The sequence below is a fragment of the Meleagris gallopavo genome, chromosome 8, assembly GCF_000146605.3.
Source record: "Meleagris gallopavo isolate NT-WF06-2002-E0010 breed Aviagen turkey brand Nicholas breeding stock chromosome 8, Turkey_5.1, whole genome shotgun sequence".
In the NCBI taxonomy this organism is placed as follows: Eukaryota; Metazoa; Chordata; class Aves; order Galliformes; family Phasianidae; genus Meleagris; species Meleagris gallopavo.
In genome coordinates this window covers 4,344,127-4,359,142 of record NC_015018.2, presented here as the reverse complement: position 1 = coordinate 4,359,142, position 15,016 = coordinate 4,344,127, and the positions used below count along the sequence as shown (strand labels likewise).

Genomic DNA, 15,016 nt, shown 5'->3' with positions numbered 1-15,016 from the left:
TTAATTAAGGGTAGAGCCTACTTAACTGCTTTTTCCTTAAGCTCCACCTTTCAGAGGTTCTTGAAGCTGTGCTTTCTGATGTGCTACGTGTCACAGTGGGGTCCTACTGCTGTTTCATCTCCTCTGGAAGAGGCGCTGCTGCACTGCCCCACTGTGCCATGGCGAGGGGGGGTGTTCTGTGGTGCCTTGCTGTGTCACCTGCTCTGCCATGCAAAACTAAGGCAATGAGGAGGCAACTTCAGGTTTATAGATGTGATTTAGCGATGTTCTGCTGTACTTGTTGGTAAGAGTTTGGTAAATTCGTGTAAAGCTATGTAGCGATAAAGGCAAAGAGTTAAAATGTAAGTGGCAAAGTCTTTTGGTAAAGTTGTTGTCAGCAGGTTTTCAGTAGTTTAATTTTTCCTAATAATTGTGGATTGTGCACTAACTTGACACAGATGCATCATCACAAGGGACAGTACGCTGTCACAGCTCTGCTGGCTGCAGAGAGGTAAGCGGCGAAAGCAGGGTGACAGTGGAAAACGAAACAATCTGCAGTGCAGAGAGCCAGGGTGAGGTGTTGCCTGGTGTCAGGCACTGCTGACAGTGTGAGTTCATCTTGTAGGCTGAAAAAGCAGCGGGAGCACCCGGAAGCCCCTGGAGGACAGGGAGCCACCCTTCACACTGCAGGGGGGTGAGCCGCAAAATCTGACCTTTGTAATCAATCCTGTCGGTTTCTCTGGAGGCTGGGATTATGCATGAAGCAGAGCTCGAGCTGCTCAGTCCGTTCAGCTGCGTTCCTTCCTTCTTCAGTGTGTGCTACTTGGGAGGGAGGGGTTTAATCCTGGTTTATAATCAGACCAAGTGTGAGGTGAAACATCAAACCTGCATAAAGGAATGCCTGCAGGAGCACCAGCTGAACCCTGCGGTCCTGTCCGTGTGTTCCCAGCAGTGGGGCCTCCTCATCTTGCCATCACCACGTGCCCATAATGCATCCTGCAGGCCTACGAGAAGGGTGGGTAAGAAGGGGGGCATGGGGTGATCTGCAGTTGCCCAAGGGATAGTTCCTGCAGCTGAGCCGTTCTCACTTCTCCAAGGACTCCTCCACACCTTGGAGGCCCTTCCCAGCAGCTTGCCAGGGAGCCTGGGATACTGCAGGATTTATGCAAGAACATAATCTTTACGAGTGTGTCTCTGAATTCTGCAAATGCTGCTGCTTTACAGCCTTATTCGAGCGAGGTTTGGAGATGGGAAACTCATGGTGTGTGGGAAACTCATCTTGAGGGGTGCTTGGGGTCTGGGAGCGGAAGGCAGCACAGCGCTCAGTGCTGCTGAATGCGCCTCGTCTGACTTGAAATAAGCCAACAACCACAATGTAAGCATTAGTTTACACGTATAAATATTTATTTGTACTAAAAGTGAGTGTCTCAGAGTATCAAGGTCAGAATATATTAAATCAGGAGATGCATCAGTTGAGGTACAAATTCCAGTCTCATGTCTTTAATAAATACACACAAAAAAAAAACTAGTCCACATTATTTTAATCAGAGGTAATCTGTATACTACGCTATTTTAAAAGAACAATTCAACAATTGTGTTTTGCTGTGACCATCTGGATTAAGTACATTGTCTTGCACTGCTTGATTCTTTTGGGACGAGAGGCAACAGCTAACTGCTGCTTCAAAATGGTTAATATAGCAATTAAAAAGGCTTTTGTCTTCCAGGTCCCTGCCAGAGGGCCTGCGTGTGGAAGGCACTGGTGCTAGTGTGCTCTCGGCTACTGCCAGGGTGGTTGCAGCACGGCGTTGAGGTATAACACGGCTTTTTGTTCTTCCCTTTTGAATACATAAAAAGATTACAAAAAGAAAACCAACATCAAGTGACAAATGAAAAATAAAACGCTCCTTACAAGAATATTCCCAATTGCATATATAGTCTTGGATACTGCACCATGGCCACAGCAAAACAGATCTGAGCTTGCGGCGTTGCTTGATGCGCAGTTCCCCAGCAGAACCAGGGCTGTTCCTGCTGAGCGTGGACCCATTTGTAATTAAAAGGCGGCGCAGGCAGAGCAGTTCCTGTGAAACCCGTGCTGAGCGGCCCTGGGGAACTGACTGAAGTGGATGTGTGCAAAGGCCACAACTCATGGTGGTAATGCATGTGCATGGCTGCCTTCCCTCTGCTGTCCCCTAAAACCTCCCATCTGAGCGCAGCGGTCAGGGAAGGCGCTGCTCACCCTTCCCAACACCACGAGAGCACAAATCAGAGGGAAGGCACGAGGTGCCATGGCAAAGTCCGTGGTGGGGAAAACCAGAGTAGCGCTGCAAGAGCTCTGCACCAGGCAAAGGCAGCCCCAGTTCGGCCCTTCGCACTGTCCTGTGCGATCAGCATCTTCTCAGCCATCTCCCAGGCTGCGTGATGCCCCACACGGCCGCCATGGTGCCCACTGGGCTGTGAACTCAGGGAGTCCCAGTGTCCCCATGGGAAGCGAGCTTAGAGCACCAGGATCACAGCCAGTTTTTTTTTTACCAGAGGGGGCAAGCAGGAGGAAGAAAAGAATGGTGAGGCACTGACTCGGCAATGAGGCTGTTTATAAAAAGGCACTAAAAAGTCTCACTGTTAGCAAATGTCTAAGGCACGACCTCGAGAGCAGCAACTGGATCCAAGCACTGAGTGCCAGCAGCAACCATTCCTTCCTCCCTCTTTTGGGGCAGCGCTGGGCAAGGGGGAAAGGAAGGGCACTTCATTGCTTCTGTTCCATGCAGGTGCACAGATTTGCCCAGCAGCACCAAATGAGCCAGCTGGCCCCATCCAACACTGCACCAGGCATCCTGGACCTGCACCAGGCTGGAAGCAAAGGGCAGGCTGCCCTCCTCCTCCAGCTTTGAGGGGAGGAGGACTCGGTTCAAAGTATTTCTGATAATTAAAAACTACTCTGATCCAGGCAGGAAAGTCCCACTAGTCAGAATAGTGAAAATGCCATGTAGCTGATCTCTATCATAGGGAATCAATCAATCATCGCTCACTCTTAATACAAGTATTCCTAGGAGGAGAAGTAGCGTTAATTCTTTTTTTCCAGCGATTGGTAGTACTCAGTTAGCACTTTCCAAGCTTTGGGGGCCATGAAGCCATCCGGTGGGTTTTCCCCTTCACGAGCAAGCTTTCTCATGCGTGTTCCTGAGATGAAGTCAAAGTCATCGTGCCTAAAGCAAAACAGAGAAGGGGTGAGGTCAGCCAAGTGGTCCAAGCTGTTCCAGTGCAGCTGTTCAGCCCTGCCAGGAACGCAGTTGCAAGCCCCTGGTGCCACCTCCCCACCAGCAACATCACACGCTGAGGTTCCTATCAGCAACAGCACTGTCTCCTGGGAGAGATGCTTTCTCCAAACGAGCTGCAGTTGTGGTGAAATGCCTCCCCAGCAGCTATGTAGGCTAACGAAAAGAAGACTGCGGTGCTCACGTTACCTTTCTGGCTCATAAAAATCCATAGCTCGCTTCACTTTGTTGTAAGCCGCTACACGGAACGGGATGATCTCCACCGACGTCAGGCCTGGCGCCATGCTGAGCACCTTCCCTCCCTGCGTGGGCTCATACAGGTCCTTCTTGGTCTCGGGGTGAGGCATGCCTGCAGGATCGCGCCCCACAATGTAGAAATTGGCGCCAGCGATCATGCGAGCCCGGCAGTGCCACTGCACCTGGGAAGGAGAGACGGGCAGTGCTGAGCCCAACAGCCCTGACTGCAAGGAGCTCCTGGCCAGCCAGACCTCGTGTGCAGTAAGGAAGGACGGTGGAGATGTGAGCAGCCACACCACCTCTCATGTCAGCACACACAGATTCATCTCTCACTGCGTGGACCTGGGGCAACATCTCAGCTTTTCTGTGGACACGTATGTCAGTGGGAAACGCCAGGACTGGAACCAATTTTGTTCCAGTGCGACAGTGAACAGAGGAAGCTATTTGCTATTTGAATGCACAAAGACAGGGCCCATCAGCAAGCATCCAGCAGCTGCCTTACCTCTGTGGGACCGGCATAGAGCATGGGAGAGGGGAAGATGGCAACAACAGTGGATTTGGGGTCCAGGACGTGCTCCTCGAGCACCGCCGCATGCTGCTTCATCCGCCACTCCAGCGGAACGTCGTCATCCTTGGTCCACCCACCCAAGGGGTGCAGGAGAAGCACGGGGTTTTTGTAGCCCCTCTGCAGGAGCTGGCGCCGCGTGTCCTGCATGAGCAGGGCATGCCCATTGTGCACGGGGTTGCGCAGCTGGAATGCAAAGACAGCATCTGAAACAGAAAAGTGAGAGGGTCGTGGGCCTGTGCTGAGCTTCACTCTGCTCTGCCTCATTTAAATGCTCTGTACAGTTTGACGCAGTCAGGAGACGGGCACAGATCTGCTGTCCTATCTTCGCATGAAACAGACCTTAAATACGCATGTACAGCACCTATGGATTGCTCTGTCAAATTTATTTTCATTGCACATCCTTCCTTTGGGGCTGATTTTAGTCCGATTAGCAATTCTGCCTTGTTTCTGGTTGGCACTGGACACAAATCCAAATCCCTGAGTAGTTTCCTGGCTCTTTAAGCAACCTGTCACCTCCACAACCTCACAACGTCACCTTCACAAAGGCAAATACCCTCTTCCCCTCTGAACACAGCAATGAAACAAGCGTCTGGGGGGCTAGTATCTGCTGCTCGGATGCCACTGCTGTGACAAGAGAGGGTAGAAAGAGTTAACATCATATTCAGCACATGAAACCTAATTAGCCCTAATGTGTTGATCCTGCAGGAAGACTACAAAGGCCATTTCTGGGGTGGCAGAGATGAGAAAGAGCCCGAGCCGTCAGGTATAACAGAAGATTTACGGCTCTAATTACAATGTCACAGCTACAGAATGGAGCTCCCAGATTTGGCTGCTCCATGTACAACTGCACTTTGCAGAAGTGCTCCCTGGCCAGGGCTGTTCACACAGACACCTCTGGTGCTCAGAAACAGAAATTCACAAGAAGCGACTGACCTTAGGGTGTACAATACTTCCTACCTCTCAGCCTGCCCCCTTAGGCAGAACCCCCTTAGAAACACATCCCTGAAATATTCCAGTCTGCAATGACACAGCTGCAGGCCACAAAACATCTGTGCTCTATTGCAGGGTTCTGATGACACAGTGTGAAGTATGACCCAGTGGCACATGGAAAATAACAGAACTGATGGGGAAAATCCCTGGCAAGGGGAGTGTTGTCACTGGTGCTAACCCAAGGCACTCACCAGCGTTCATTTCTCTGAACTTCTGCTTGAGTTCAAGCGGTGTCAGGCGGTATTGGTCCAGGCCATCATTCCAACAGATCTTTTCCAGCACAACGAGGTCTCCTCCCACCAGCCAGTCTCCACTCTCCATCACCATCTGTGAATTACATGTGCATTATCAGAATGGCAAAAAGCCCCCTCTCCCATTTCCCAGTCTCCTCCGAAGGCATGGTTCTGCTTGTGGAGCGATCCTCCTTGCTCTCTCTGTGTGCTGTAGGTCAAAACTACCACCAAAAAATGGCAAGGCACCAGGGACTGCACCACCACACCCAGCTGTGCGCTGTGCTCCCCCTGCAGCCCAGGGACAAGAAATTACAGCACAGCCCTTCTTCCACCTCAACCTTTGCTCCTGCAAAGCCTTCCCTCTGTGAGCAGCACTCTGGTAATGGCAACACCTTTGTCATCCACCCACCATTCCATCCAGCGCTGGAAATGCTATTTCCCACCTGGGGCACTGCTTTGGGAGTGCATAGCCCCGCAACCTTAAGGAAATCTCCTACAGCTGCAACAATGAAACTCCTGACCTCTTACCCTGCGCTGACCCACTTAGGATTGCATAAGGCTTTGTATGAAATCCTCAAATTTGCCTTAATGTACTGTCAAAGCTGTTTTTCTCACCATCAACGGCATCATTAAACTTTGACAACTAAAATAAAAAGATGCCTGTTTCAAGAGAGCAACAGCTGCTAAATAATTCACGGAGGTATTTTAAGTTAGAGGAAAAGAATTAGCATTGCTTTGGCCTTTGAAGTTCAAGTCACATGGCGTAACCCGGAACAGTCCCTCGCTACATGACAGTGGGAAAGATGAGAACTCATGAACTATAAGGAACAACTCCTTTGTTGACTGCCAGTATGAGACAGGCAAATTGAGGAGCAGCCTGTAGCTAAAAGGAGCACAGCCAGGGGTCTGCAGTGTCAGTGTTTGACAGCACCCATCCCTGGAGGCTCTCAAGGAAAGGGTAGATGCAGTACTGAGTGACACAGTTTGTTTAGTGGAGTATGGGAACTTTGAATCACGGCCTGAGCCTCTGATTGACCACTTGAGGCAAGCACTGAGTCAGCCACAGGAGCACAAGTGAAGGCAATTCAGCCGTGTGATCAGAAGGGGTGGAGCCTGGCTGCACCTCTCCTAGATCCCACTGAGAAAGGATCTTTTTGGAGATTGCTCCCTTTGGAGTTTTTCTGTGAGCCTAGGACACAGGTGAGCATTTTCATTTATTTTCAATTATCCCTTTCCACCCTGATAATCCTAAGACTTGTAGATACCAGCCTAATCACACCATTCTGCTAATTGTATGTTTGTTGACTACACAAGTGTGGTGTGGGTGGTGGTGATGGGCTGTTGGTGGACAAGATGATCTTAGTGGTCTTTTCCAATCATATTGATTCAATGATTCTAGAAAATCGTCACACACTCAGGTTCAGGAAGTCTTTGAGCTGCTGGCTGTGCTAAAAACATTTGGATGTTGGTGTACAGGTAAAGACGAGAAAATGAAAGTAGCAACTCCTTAGCAGTGTGATCACTGTCCCTCTGAATCACTTATTACCTGACTGATGCTCGCATTAAGCAGCGTGCATTCAGTCCTCCTGCATGCTTGAGATGTAATGGCCTTCCAAGAGGAGCTAGGCCTGGAGGGCTCACAACATGGAAACCCTGGAAAGGTTTGGCTCTCTTGTGCACACCTCTGACCCTGCCCAGGTTTCCAGCAGCAGGAGGGATGGCACCGACCCACCTTGACGTGTGGGTGCTTGGCACAGGTGGTGCCCCAGATGCGGGCACAGCGCTCCTCCTTCCTGTGCTCGAAGTACTCAGGGTCCCTGAGGATGGCCACCCTGCGCCCCGCGTAGCTGAGCGCCAGCGCCCTGCAGCCCTCCAGCCGCTGCTTGTCCTGCGCCGAGACTGGCAGCACAATGGGGATGGTCAGGTTGACGACACCGTCTGCAAAGAGAGGGGTGGTATGTCAGCGTCCTCCGAAGACCTAAAGCAGCATCCTCTTGGCACTTGGGATGGACTACGGAGGGTTGGTGGGAGAGGCTGGAGTGCACTGAGACATTCATAGTTTGGTGGCTTGCGGTAGCAATGGTAATGGTTGGACTAGATGATCTTGTAGGTCCTTTCCAACCTTCTGATTCTATAATTCAGAGGCACAAATTCTCTTGTTGAAGAGGAAGGCCGAGTTTTCTACCGATATCTCAGGGACTCACCATCAGTGACGTGAATTTATTCACTGCCCAATTTTTGTTTTGTGCTGTAAACAAATGCCAACATTAGCGGGCAAAGAAAGCTCCATCTCTCAGTGCCAGAGATGTCCTAAGGACAGCTGGAGTATCTCATTGTTCTCTTTCTTTCCCAGAAGATTTGTTCTTTCCCAGTTAGTTGTTTTAAAGTCTCTGCAGAGTTTCAATGTTCTTGGTGATCGCAGCCCTGGCTATAGCCCATGTATCCCCTTTCAGGACAACAGCCTCCACTCAGACCTCTTCTACTTGGACATGCCAGCATTAGCACACTGAGATCATGGCTTTTTTCATGGGTTGCTATTCATAAACAAGAACAAACAGATCATAAATCACTGATTCACTTTGCTTGGATCTGACAGAAATCGTGTTGGACACCTGAGACTGAAAGATTTTGACTATTCTGTTTAATCTTTTTTAAATGCTTCCATTTGCTTTAACTGATGACCAGACATTATTCATTTGACAGGCAGCAATTTTCAAGCACCTCGATGAGTAATTGGGTACCCGTAACTATTGTCACATATGAACCAATCAACCAATTAAATATATGAAGTTATTTGAATAATCTTTCTAAGTATGTTAATATTTAAATATTAATTAAATATAATCATTAAATTTATTTTATGTATAACTAACCAGTGATCAGTCAATAAAGTCAGTGTGGAAAAAGTTGGATTACAAAACCCATAAACGATGCTGAAGCTGAGAATCCACTTCCAAATGCCAGATGCTAATAAAAATCACTCCAGTGGAGGAGGTGAATAATTACAAAATGACTAAGATTTTTGTGAGGACTGGTCAGTAGGATGCAGGATAAACAGCTGAATCATAAACAAGATGTGCTTGTGTCCAGTCTTAATAATTTAAATAGCAAAAAAGTAATAGCAGAGACTCTAATTGTAGTGATTTCCATATAACCTAAGGATAGTTACATACATACCAGTTACAGAGAAATTCTTTCCTGGGAGAACACAAACATAATTGAGATAATTAACACTCACAGGTACCTGTTACAGTTTGCAGAATCAGAGCAACTCCATGAAAACTTCAGTGTAGATTTGCTCCTCAAAGTGTGAAAAAAGCTACAAAAACATGTGAGAACTGCTCCAGCTGCAGACCCTGCCCTGTCAAGTGCAGACTGTCCTGAGCTAAGCACTGCCTTTGCTGAACCCAGTACCAAGCTGCTGCCCTGCATGACTATGGCAGTATCAGGGTCCAGGAGGAGGGCAAGACTCCCCAGAGGGCATCCTGCACCAAGATCCTGAACCGCTGAAGCCGGAGACCTCTGCTGGATCTAAAACCCAATGTGTGCATGGCAATTGCATCTCTATCTGAGACCTGGGACACAAAAAACTACCACACCAGACTCAGGAACTGACCTGCACTGCCTGAATGTATTTGCTTCTTCCAGAGACAAAGAGACCTCTGGCTAACTAAAGCTAATTAACATCTAAATCCAATTTATTTTAGGGTAAGGTAACAGGGAAATATGAAAATAAGAGACAGAAAAGCTAAATCAGACTCTGGCCTTGTTTCCAATGAGCAGCTGCCCCCTGCTCCCGCTTGAAATTCAGCCTGACAGCCTCCCCTGGTTTGAGATTTGCATCTTTCTTTACCCCAGGAGAGCTAAGCAGGGTATGAGTCACACATACGTATGTTATATACATACATACAGAGTGAGCACGAAGGTGGGCCCGTACCGTTCAGCAGCGTGCCGAAATGGATGACCTGCAGGTACTCTGCCTCGCGCATGAAGCCCTTCAGTGGCGTGGCCCAGCCTTCGCTCAGCACTTGCACCCACTGCAGATCCAGCTACAAAACAAACCCAGATGGCTCTCTGTCACCAAGTCATGCTGCTTCTCCCTCCCTTCCGCTGCGAAAGCAGTCTCACTGCATTAAACAACGGATGTTCCTAAAGGTGCTGCGTGTCAGTGTGATGGTTTAGATCACAGGAAGGAGGAAATTCTGTACTCAGCCAGTGGTGAGACACTGGGACAGGTGGTGATGCCTGGAGAAGCTGTGGATGCCTTATCCACGGAGGTGCTCAAGGCCAGGCTGGAAGGGGCGCTGAGCAGCCTGATCTAATAGGAGGTATCCTTGCTCACGGCAGCAGTTGGATCTAGATGAGATTTAAGGTCCTTTCCAACCCTAACCATTCCACGGTTCTACGAACAAGACACTGAACAAAGCTTCTGCCCTTCAAACAGCAAAAGGACTGAGTTACAGTGCAGCATTCAAACGAGACGATACCTTTGTGATCTCCACGGATGGCAGTGCATTTGCTTCAGCTCGGGCAGCATCAAGTTTATTTTGGGGTACAAATAGCTCAAAAACATCCTTAACTGATGCACATGGCACAATGTTCTGAAAGAGAGAGAGAGAGAGAGCAATGGTAATGCTGGTTTTAAATGCACACTAAGAACCCAGAATGCGAAGTCAGATCTACAAGCTGACAGTGGTGGTGGTAAAAATAAGTGACCTACTTGTGTTTGCAGGAGCTCCACGACCTGCTGGATGCATTCAGACACTGACGCAATGTTCGTCTTCAGCACCAGTTCAGGAGATTCGGGCTTCTCGTAGTCTGAGTCAATCCCTGTGAATCCTATCGACGATTAAAGACAAACCAAACACATTTGATGTAATACTCTATGCCCTCGAGTTCACGCTACACAAACAACCAACGAGCATTCAGCCATACTCAGTACTACAAGTACACCTGTGGCAGTAAGATTAGGGAAATAGGATATCCTTTGTGCCACAAAGAGCCTTTATTAACCCACCTCGTGATTTTCTACGTGCAGAGCTGCAAAGATTAGCTATCTGAAGCTTTGGAAAGCAAAAGGCAAATTAAGAGCTCATTCTTCCATACCTTTGATCTCTCCGGCTCTTGCCTTTTTGTACAAGCCCTTCACATCTCTGCTTTCACAAATATTTAGAGGAGCATCAACAAAGATTTCAAAGAAAGGCAACCCAGCAGCCTCATGAATTTTCCGTGCATTTTGACGATCCTGTGAGAAGAAAGGTGGGAAAATGGTACGTGCTGCATTGCAATAAGCACCCTCCTACTCTCTGATGTTTCCTGAAATCTGACAGAGGCAAATTACTTTCTGGTATAGATTTATTAAATTTAAACCAATTTTAGTAAAGGCTTTTATTCCCGTCACCCCCTTTTCTTCGAAGCTACTTTAGAAGACCTCTTCATTAAGTAGGACAGCCAAAATTGGGATGTGAATAATTATCTACTCTGTGTTAAAAAAACAACTGTTTGCGTTGGCTTGATACTGTCAGACATTTGGTATTCTCAGGAAGCACAAAAATACAATAACTTCTTCAAATAGAAAATTGATGGCACCATGACAGGCTATTGATTTTATGCTTATTCTCCTACAAAGTTAAAAGTAGGAGCCTACACAATGAGATTTCAAATGTCACTGAGCCTTTAACCAATTCTGAGTACAGCTGAAAGCAAAAACATTATCAAACTATTATGAGAGTGATGAAGTGCTGGAACAGCTGCCCAGAGAGGCTGTGGATGCCCCGTCCATCCCTGGAGGTGTTCAAGGCCAGGTTGGATGGGGCCCTGGGCAGCCTGGGCTGGTATTAAACGGGGAGGCTGGCGGCCCCGCATGTGGCAGGGGGTTGGAGATTCGTGATCCTTGAGGTCCCTTCCAACCCTGGCCATTCTGTGATTCTGTGAAATGGCACTCCAGAAAACTCTACTGATGGTGTTCAATTTTGTACACCTGTGGCATTGCACAGAATAGAGAAGAAGATCTGGTGGCATATACAGGAGGTCCTCTACATGAACTCATCTTTCCCAGGAGCGTTCATGAGATCAAAGCAGCTCAGGAAAGAGCAGAATATGACGCAGACAGTTTACCTTTGAAAAAGGAGAAATGAAGCTAGTTATGCAGACAAGCCCAGCGTCAGCAAACAGCCTGGCCACCTCTGCGATGCGGCGGATATTCTCCTCGCGGTCCCCAGCTGAGAAGCCCAGGTTTTTGTTCAAGCCGTGCCGAACATTATCGCCGTCCAGAGAATAGCAGGGGATGCCATGAGAGACCAAGTACTCTTCCAGAGCAAAGCCAATGGTTGTCTTACCGGCTCCAGAAAGGCCTGTTGGAGACAGGAAAGTGAGGTTCCGGTTTGAAAGTGAGGCTATGGGAATGGGACGGCGGGGGTCACCAGCAGAAAGTCATTGGTCCTAAGTGAGGTGGAGGCATCCCAACCCAGCTCTGTCCACTCGCACATTTAATCTATACAGTCCACACAGTGTCCTCCCACGTCGTCTCTTAAAAGTCAATGGATAGGAAGTTAGGAGACCACTGTATACTTCAAAGAATAATCATCAGTCAAAGAAATTCAAATTTTTCCACATACGGGGTCCCTAATTGATACTAGGAAGAAGGGAATTGCCTGGGATCGGATGTTTTGGCTTCAGAAATGGCGTTAAAACAGATCAGATGTGGGCCTTCTTTCCAAGATGAAAGAGGAGAACAAAACAGAGATGTGCTTTACTCCAGCATTCAGCACACACACTGATGTGCTGAATCAGAATGGCTTTACAAACCCTTCCATTCATGTCTTGCAACACCTTCTGTCAGTCAAAGAGAATAGCAATACTTAAGAAGCAAAGAAACATCTGGACAAGTGTCAAAAAAGAGAGTTGTGTAAATGTCAGCAGAGAAAAATAAATGCTCCCTGGGCCCCAGATCTTGAGTTTGTTTTTCAAAGCAAAAGAAGAAGCCAAAACATCAGAAGGTGCATGAAATGCTGTGCAAGAAATCACTTTTGGCACGATTCACTGTCTGTATTCCTTTTCAGACAAGAAGACCAACTTGTTCAGCCGCTCACAAGGTTTCTGAAACACAGGAAACCTAGGTGCCCCCATGAACTTTCCACTGAATGCTCTTCTGAACAATCTTGAGTGCGTTTTGCTGCTGGGAACTGGGTGAGTTTGAGCCAAGGGTTCCTCAGCTTGGAACACCAAGAGCAACCTGCAGGGCTTTCCATGTGTTCAGTCAAGGGAGCCAGCAAATGGAAGCCCCAACAACAGCTGCAAAATTTATAAAAGCCTTATTTAGGGGCAGCCACTGCAGGGAGATCACCTTACTTTGCCAACACCGTGTTTCTGTACACAATCATTCTGCAAAGTCACACCAGCTCACAAGGAGTGCTGGTGATGCCTGCAGACCCCAAGTCACCACCTCCAAGCCATCCTCCTCATCTGTCCACGCAGTCTCATGCGTGCAGCGATGCGGATGAAAATACCTGTTAGCCAAACCGTGCAGCCACGGAATCCACCCCTGGTACCGACAACTTGTCCTCGCTTACTCCTGCTGACGTGATGGGCTTGGTAAACCACATTGGTTGATCCCTAAAGAAAACAGAGTGAAACAAAACGCTTTTGTTACCCTGTTGCACTCCGCACACCAGACAATCTCAGCCAGGACAGAAGAGACACGTACATTCATTGAAAATCAGCAAAAGCCGTTGCAGCAAATGCTGAGAACTTTGTTGTACAGAGTTGCTACAACCAACATGGTAAAATGGGAAGAAAACTTGTAGAACAGTGAGAAAAATATTTGCCTTTGGTGTCAGTTTTGGGAAAGGAAAAGTCCCAGCAGGAGCAAACACAAATATTTTCTCCCCAAGCCACATTCTGCTTGATGCAGGTTTGTCCCTCTCAAATCTCTGGTGCAGGGTGGGGGGAAGGCTGGGCTGGGCTTTCCCACAGTTTGTGTCATGCTAGGTAAATATTTCTCCATCTCAAGTCACAGCAAGGAAGTGATCATATTTTATGTGTCAGAGAAGGGCTTTTTGACAAGATACAAAAAAAAAAAAGAAAGGAACAAGAGACAAAGAAGTTCACTTTTAAATGTGTTTGCAGAATAGCCTTTTTTCCCCTCTGCTTTCTGAGTCATTACCATTTTAGCCTGATTTAGCAAAGGCAGAAGGACTCACTGGAGACTTGGTGTTTTGCAGGCAACAGAGGGCTCTGTCTGCTTAAAAATCTAAGTGAAAACCATTCCATAATAGAAGTAACATCCTTCTTCCCTCTTCTCTCTCTCAGAGGCCAGCATCCCAGCTGAGATCAAACTCTCACCACAGAGATATCATCAGCTAGACTCAGAACTTCACAGCCAATTTATATTCCACTTTAGCTAAAACCATCAGAATCAGCCTCTTTTTATGCTTGCAAACCAGAGGTGAAATTTTCCACTTGCAATTGCTTGCAGGCACACAGGACCAATACACAGACCTTCCACAGGCACTGCAGCACACTGCCAATTCTTCAAAGCCTCCACTCCCCAAACCAGTGGGATTGGGTTTTTTTTCTTTTTTTTTTTTTTTGGGGGGGGGGAGAGGAAGGGAGGGAGATGCTAGTTTTTAGTTTGTTTTGCAGGGGGGAATGTCTTTTTGGACATTTGGAGCTTGCAAGCTGAGACATCACCATTATGGTTTAATTTATGCTTGTCCCCAGCAGTCTGGACTCCTGAAGCAGGACTAAGTGAGCACACGTAGAAGGTAGCAGCCAGCAAGATAACTCCTGCTCACAAAACACAAAGGCAAGTTTTGCAGCTTTACTCCTCGGAGAAGTCTGGCACCATGGTGTGAGTGCCCAAACTGGCCCCTGTGCCAGCCCACCACGGCTCAGCCCTGCAGAGAAGCTGCTCAGTGCAGCACGATGCTTGAGCAGTAACTGCACAGCCCTCCAGTGCTCCAGCATACGGAACAGCAGTTTTGCAATTTATCTGCAAGCGACAAGAGAACAGGCAGGTATTTCAGCACAGAGAAATGAAACCCACACACTCAAAATATCCTTTCTACACCCCTTCGCTGCCTGTGTCAGCAGGAACTCTGGCAGCACGCTGATTTCCTTGCACTGTGGTTCTGCAAGGCGTTGATCTACCCAGCACGACAGGGACTACGATAACGTCTGTGCTAACACGTTCCTACCCAGCTGACATCATGAGGTTATTATCTTTACAGCAGACGCTGCTGCAAATCCGCACCATGCACATCTTGGAGCAGGTTTTTTTGTTCACGCTAGCATCTTCTGGAGCTTGAGAAAGCAACCCAGCAGCAATTCCAGATGTGAGTGGCATTCCTGCTCACGGCAGGAACTGAGTGGGCTTCAAGGTCTCTTCCATCCCGAGCCGGTCTGTGACTCTAACTCCAGACCCCTTCTACCTGCTGGTACCAGATCCCTCCTGTTTTGCTCCTATGTTATGAGCAGTTTTGCTGCCAAAGGGGTGAGGTATCCCCAACACCACACGTCTGAAACAGTGGGACTCACACCAACCCCAGTCCTTGCCATCAGCTGCATGGGACGCCATCTGAAATCAAACACTCTTAAGCCAACAGAGACAGACCTTACTTTTAAAACCCTCTCTTACATCCTGCCATCTTAATAAAAAAAGCATGATGCATTGATGCATAAAAACTGTGTTTCTGGGTCTCTTATTTAAGTAGAAAATTTCTTCTCCCAGGGCAATT

At 47.9% G+C, this 15,016-nt stretch overlaps 1 protein-coding gene across 2 annotated transcripts; it reads right to left on the bottom strand.

Annotated features, from left to right (window-relative positions):
- Window positions 1-1,361: 1,361 nt before the first annotated feature.
- PAPSS2 (3'-phosphoadenosine 5'-phosphosulfate synthase 2) lies at window positions 1,362-13,989 on the bottom strand. Of its 2 annotated transcripts, XM_010714151.2 has the most exons (13): window positions 13,971-13,989; window positions 12,788-12,893; window positions 11,397-11,632; window positions 10,386-10,524; window positions 10,000-10,118; window positions 9,767-9,880; window positions 9,217-9,328; window positions 8,457-8,477; window positions 7,012-7,217; window positions 5,238-5,373; window positions 3,991-4,259; window positions 3,441-3,670; window positions 1,362-3,182 (listed from the first exon to the last, which is right to left on the bottom strand). In XM_010714151.2, the coding sequence occupies exons 1-13, from the start codon at window positions 13,971-13,973 to the stop codon at window positions 3,041-3,043; spliced, it is 1,833 nt and encodes a 610-aa protein (XP_010712453.1). In that variant the 5' UTR covers window positions 13,974-13,989; the 3' UTR covers window positions 1,362-3,040. The 2 variants fall into 2 exon arrangements, with proteins under 2 accessions (XP_010712453.1, XP_010712454.1); XM_010714152.2 differs by lacking the exon at window positions 8,457-8,477.
- Window positions 13,990-15,016: the final 1,027 nt, after the last annotated feature.

Coding starts and splice junctions, on each gene's coding strand:
- PAPSS2 (XM_010714151.2), bottom strand. Junction 10,119..10,385: donor AAGAGCCGGAGAGATCAAAG/GTATGGAAGAAT, acceptor AATCGTCGATAG/GATTCACAGGGATTGACTCA. Junction 5,374..7,011: donor CCAAGCACCCACACGTCAAG/GTGGGTCGGTGC, acceptor TGTAATTCACAG/ATGGTGATGGAGAGTGGAGA.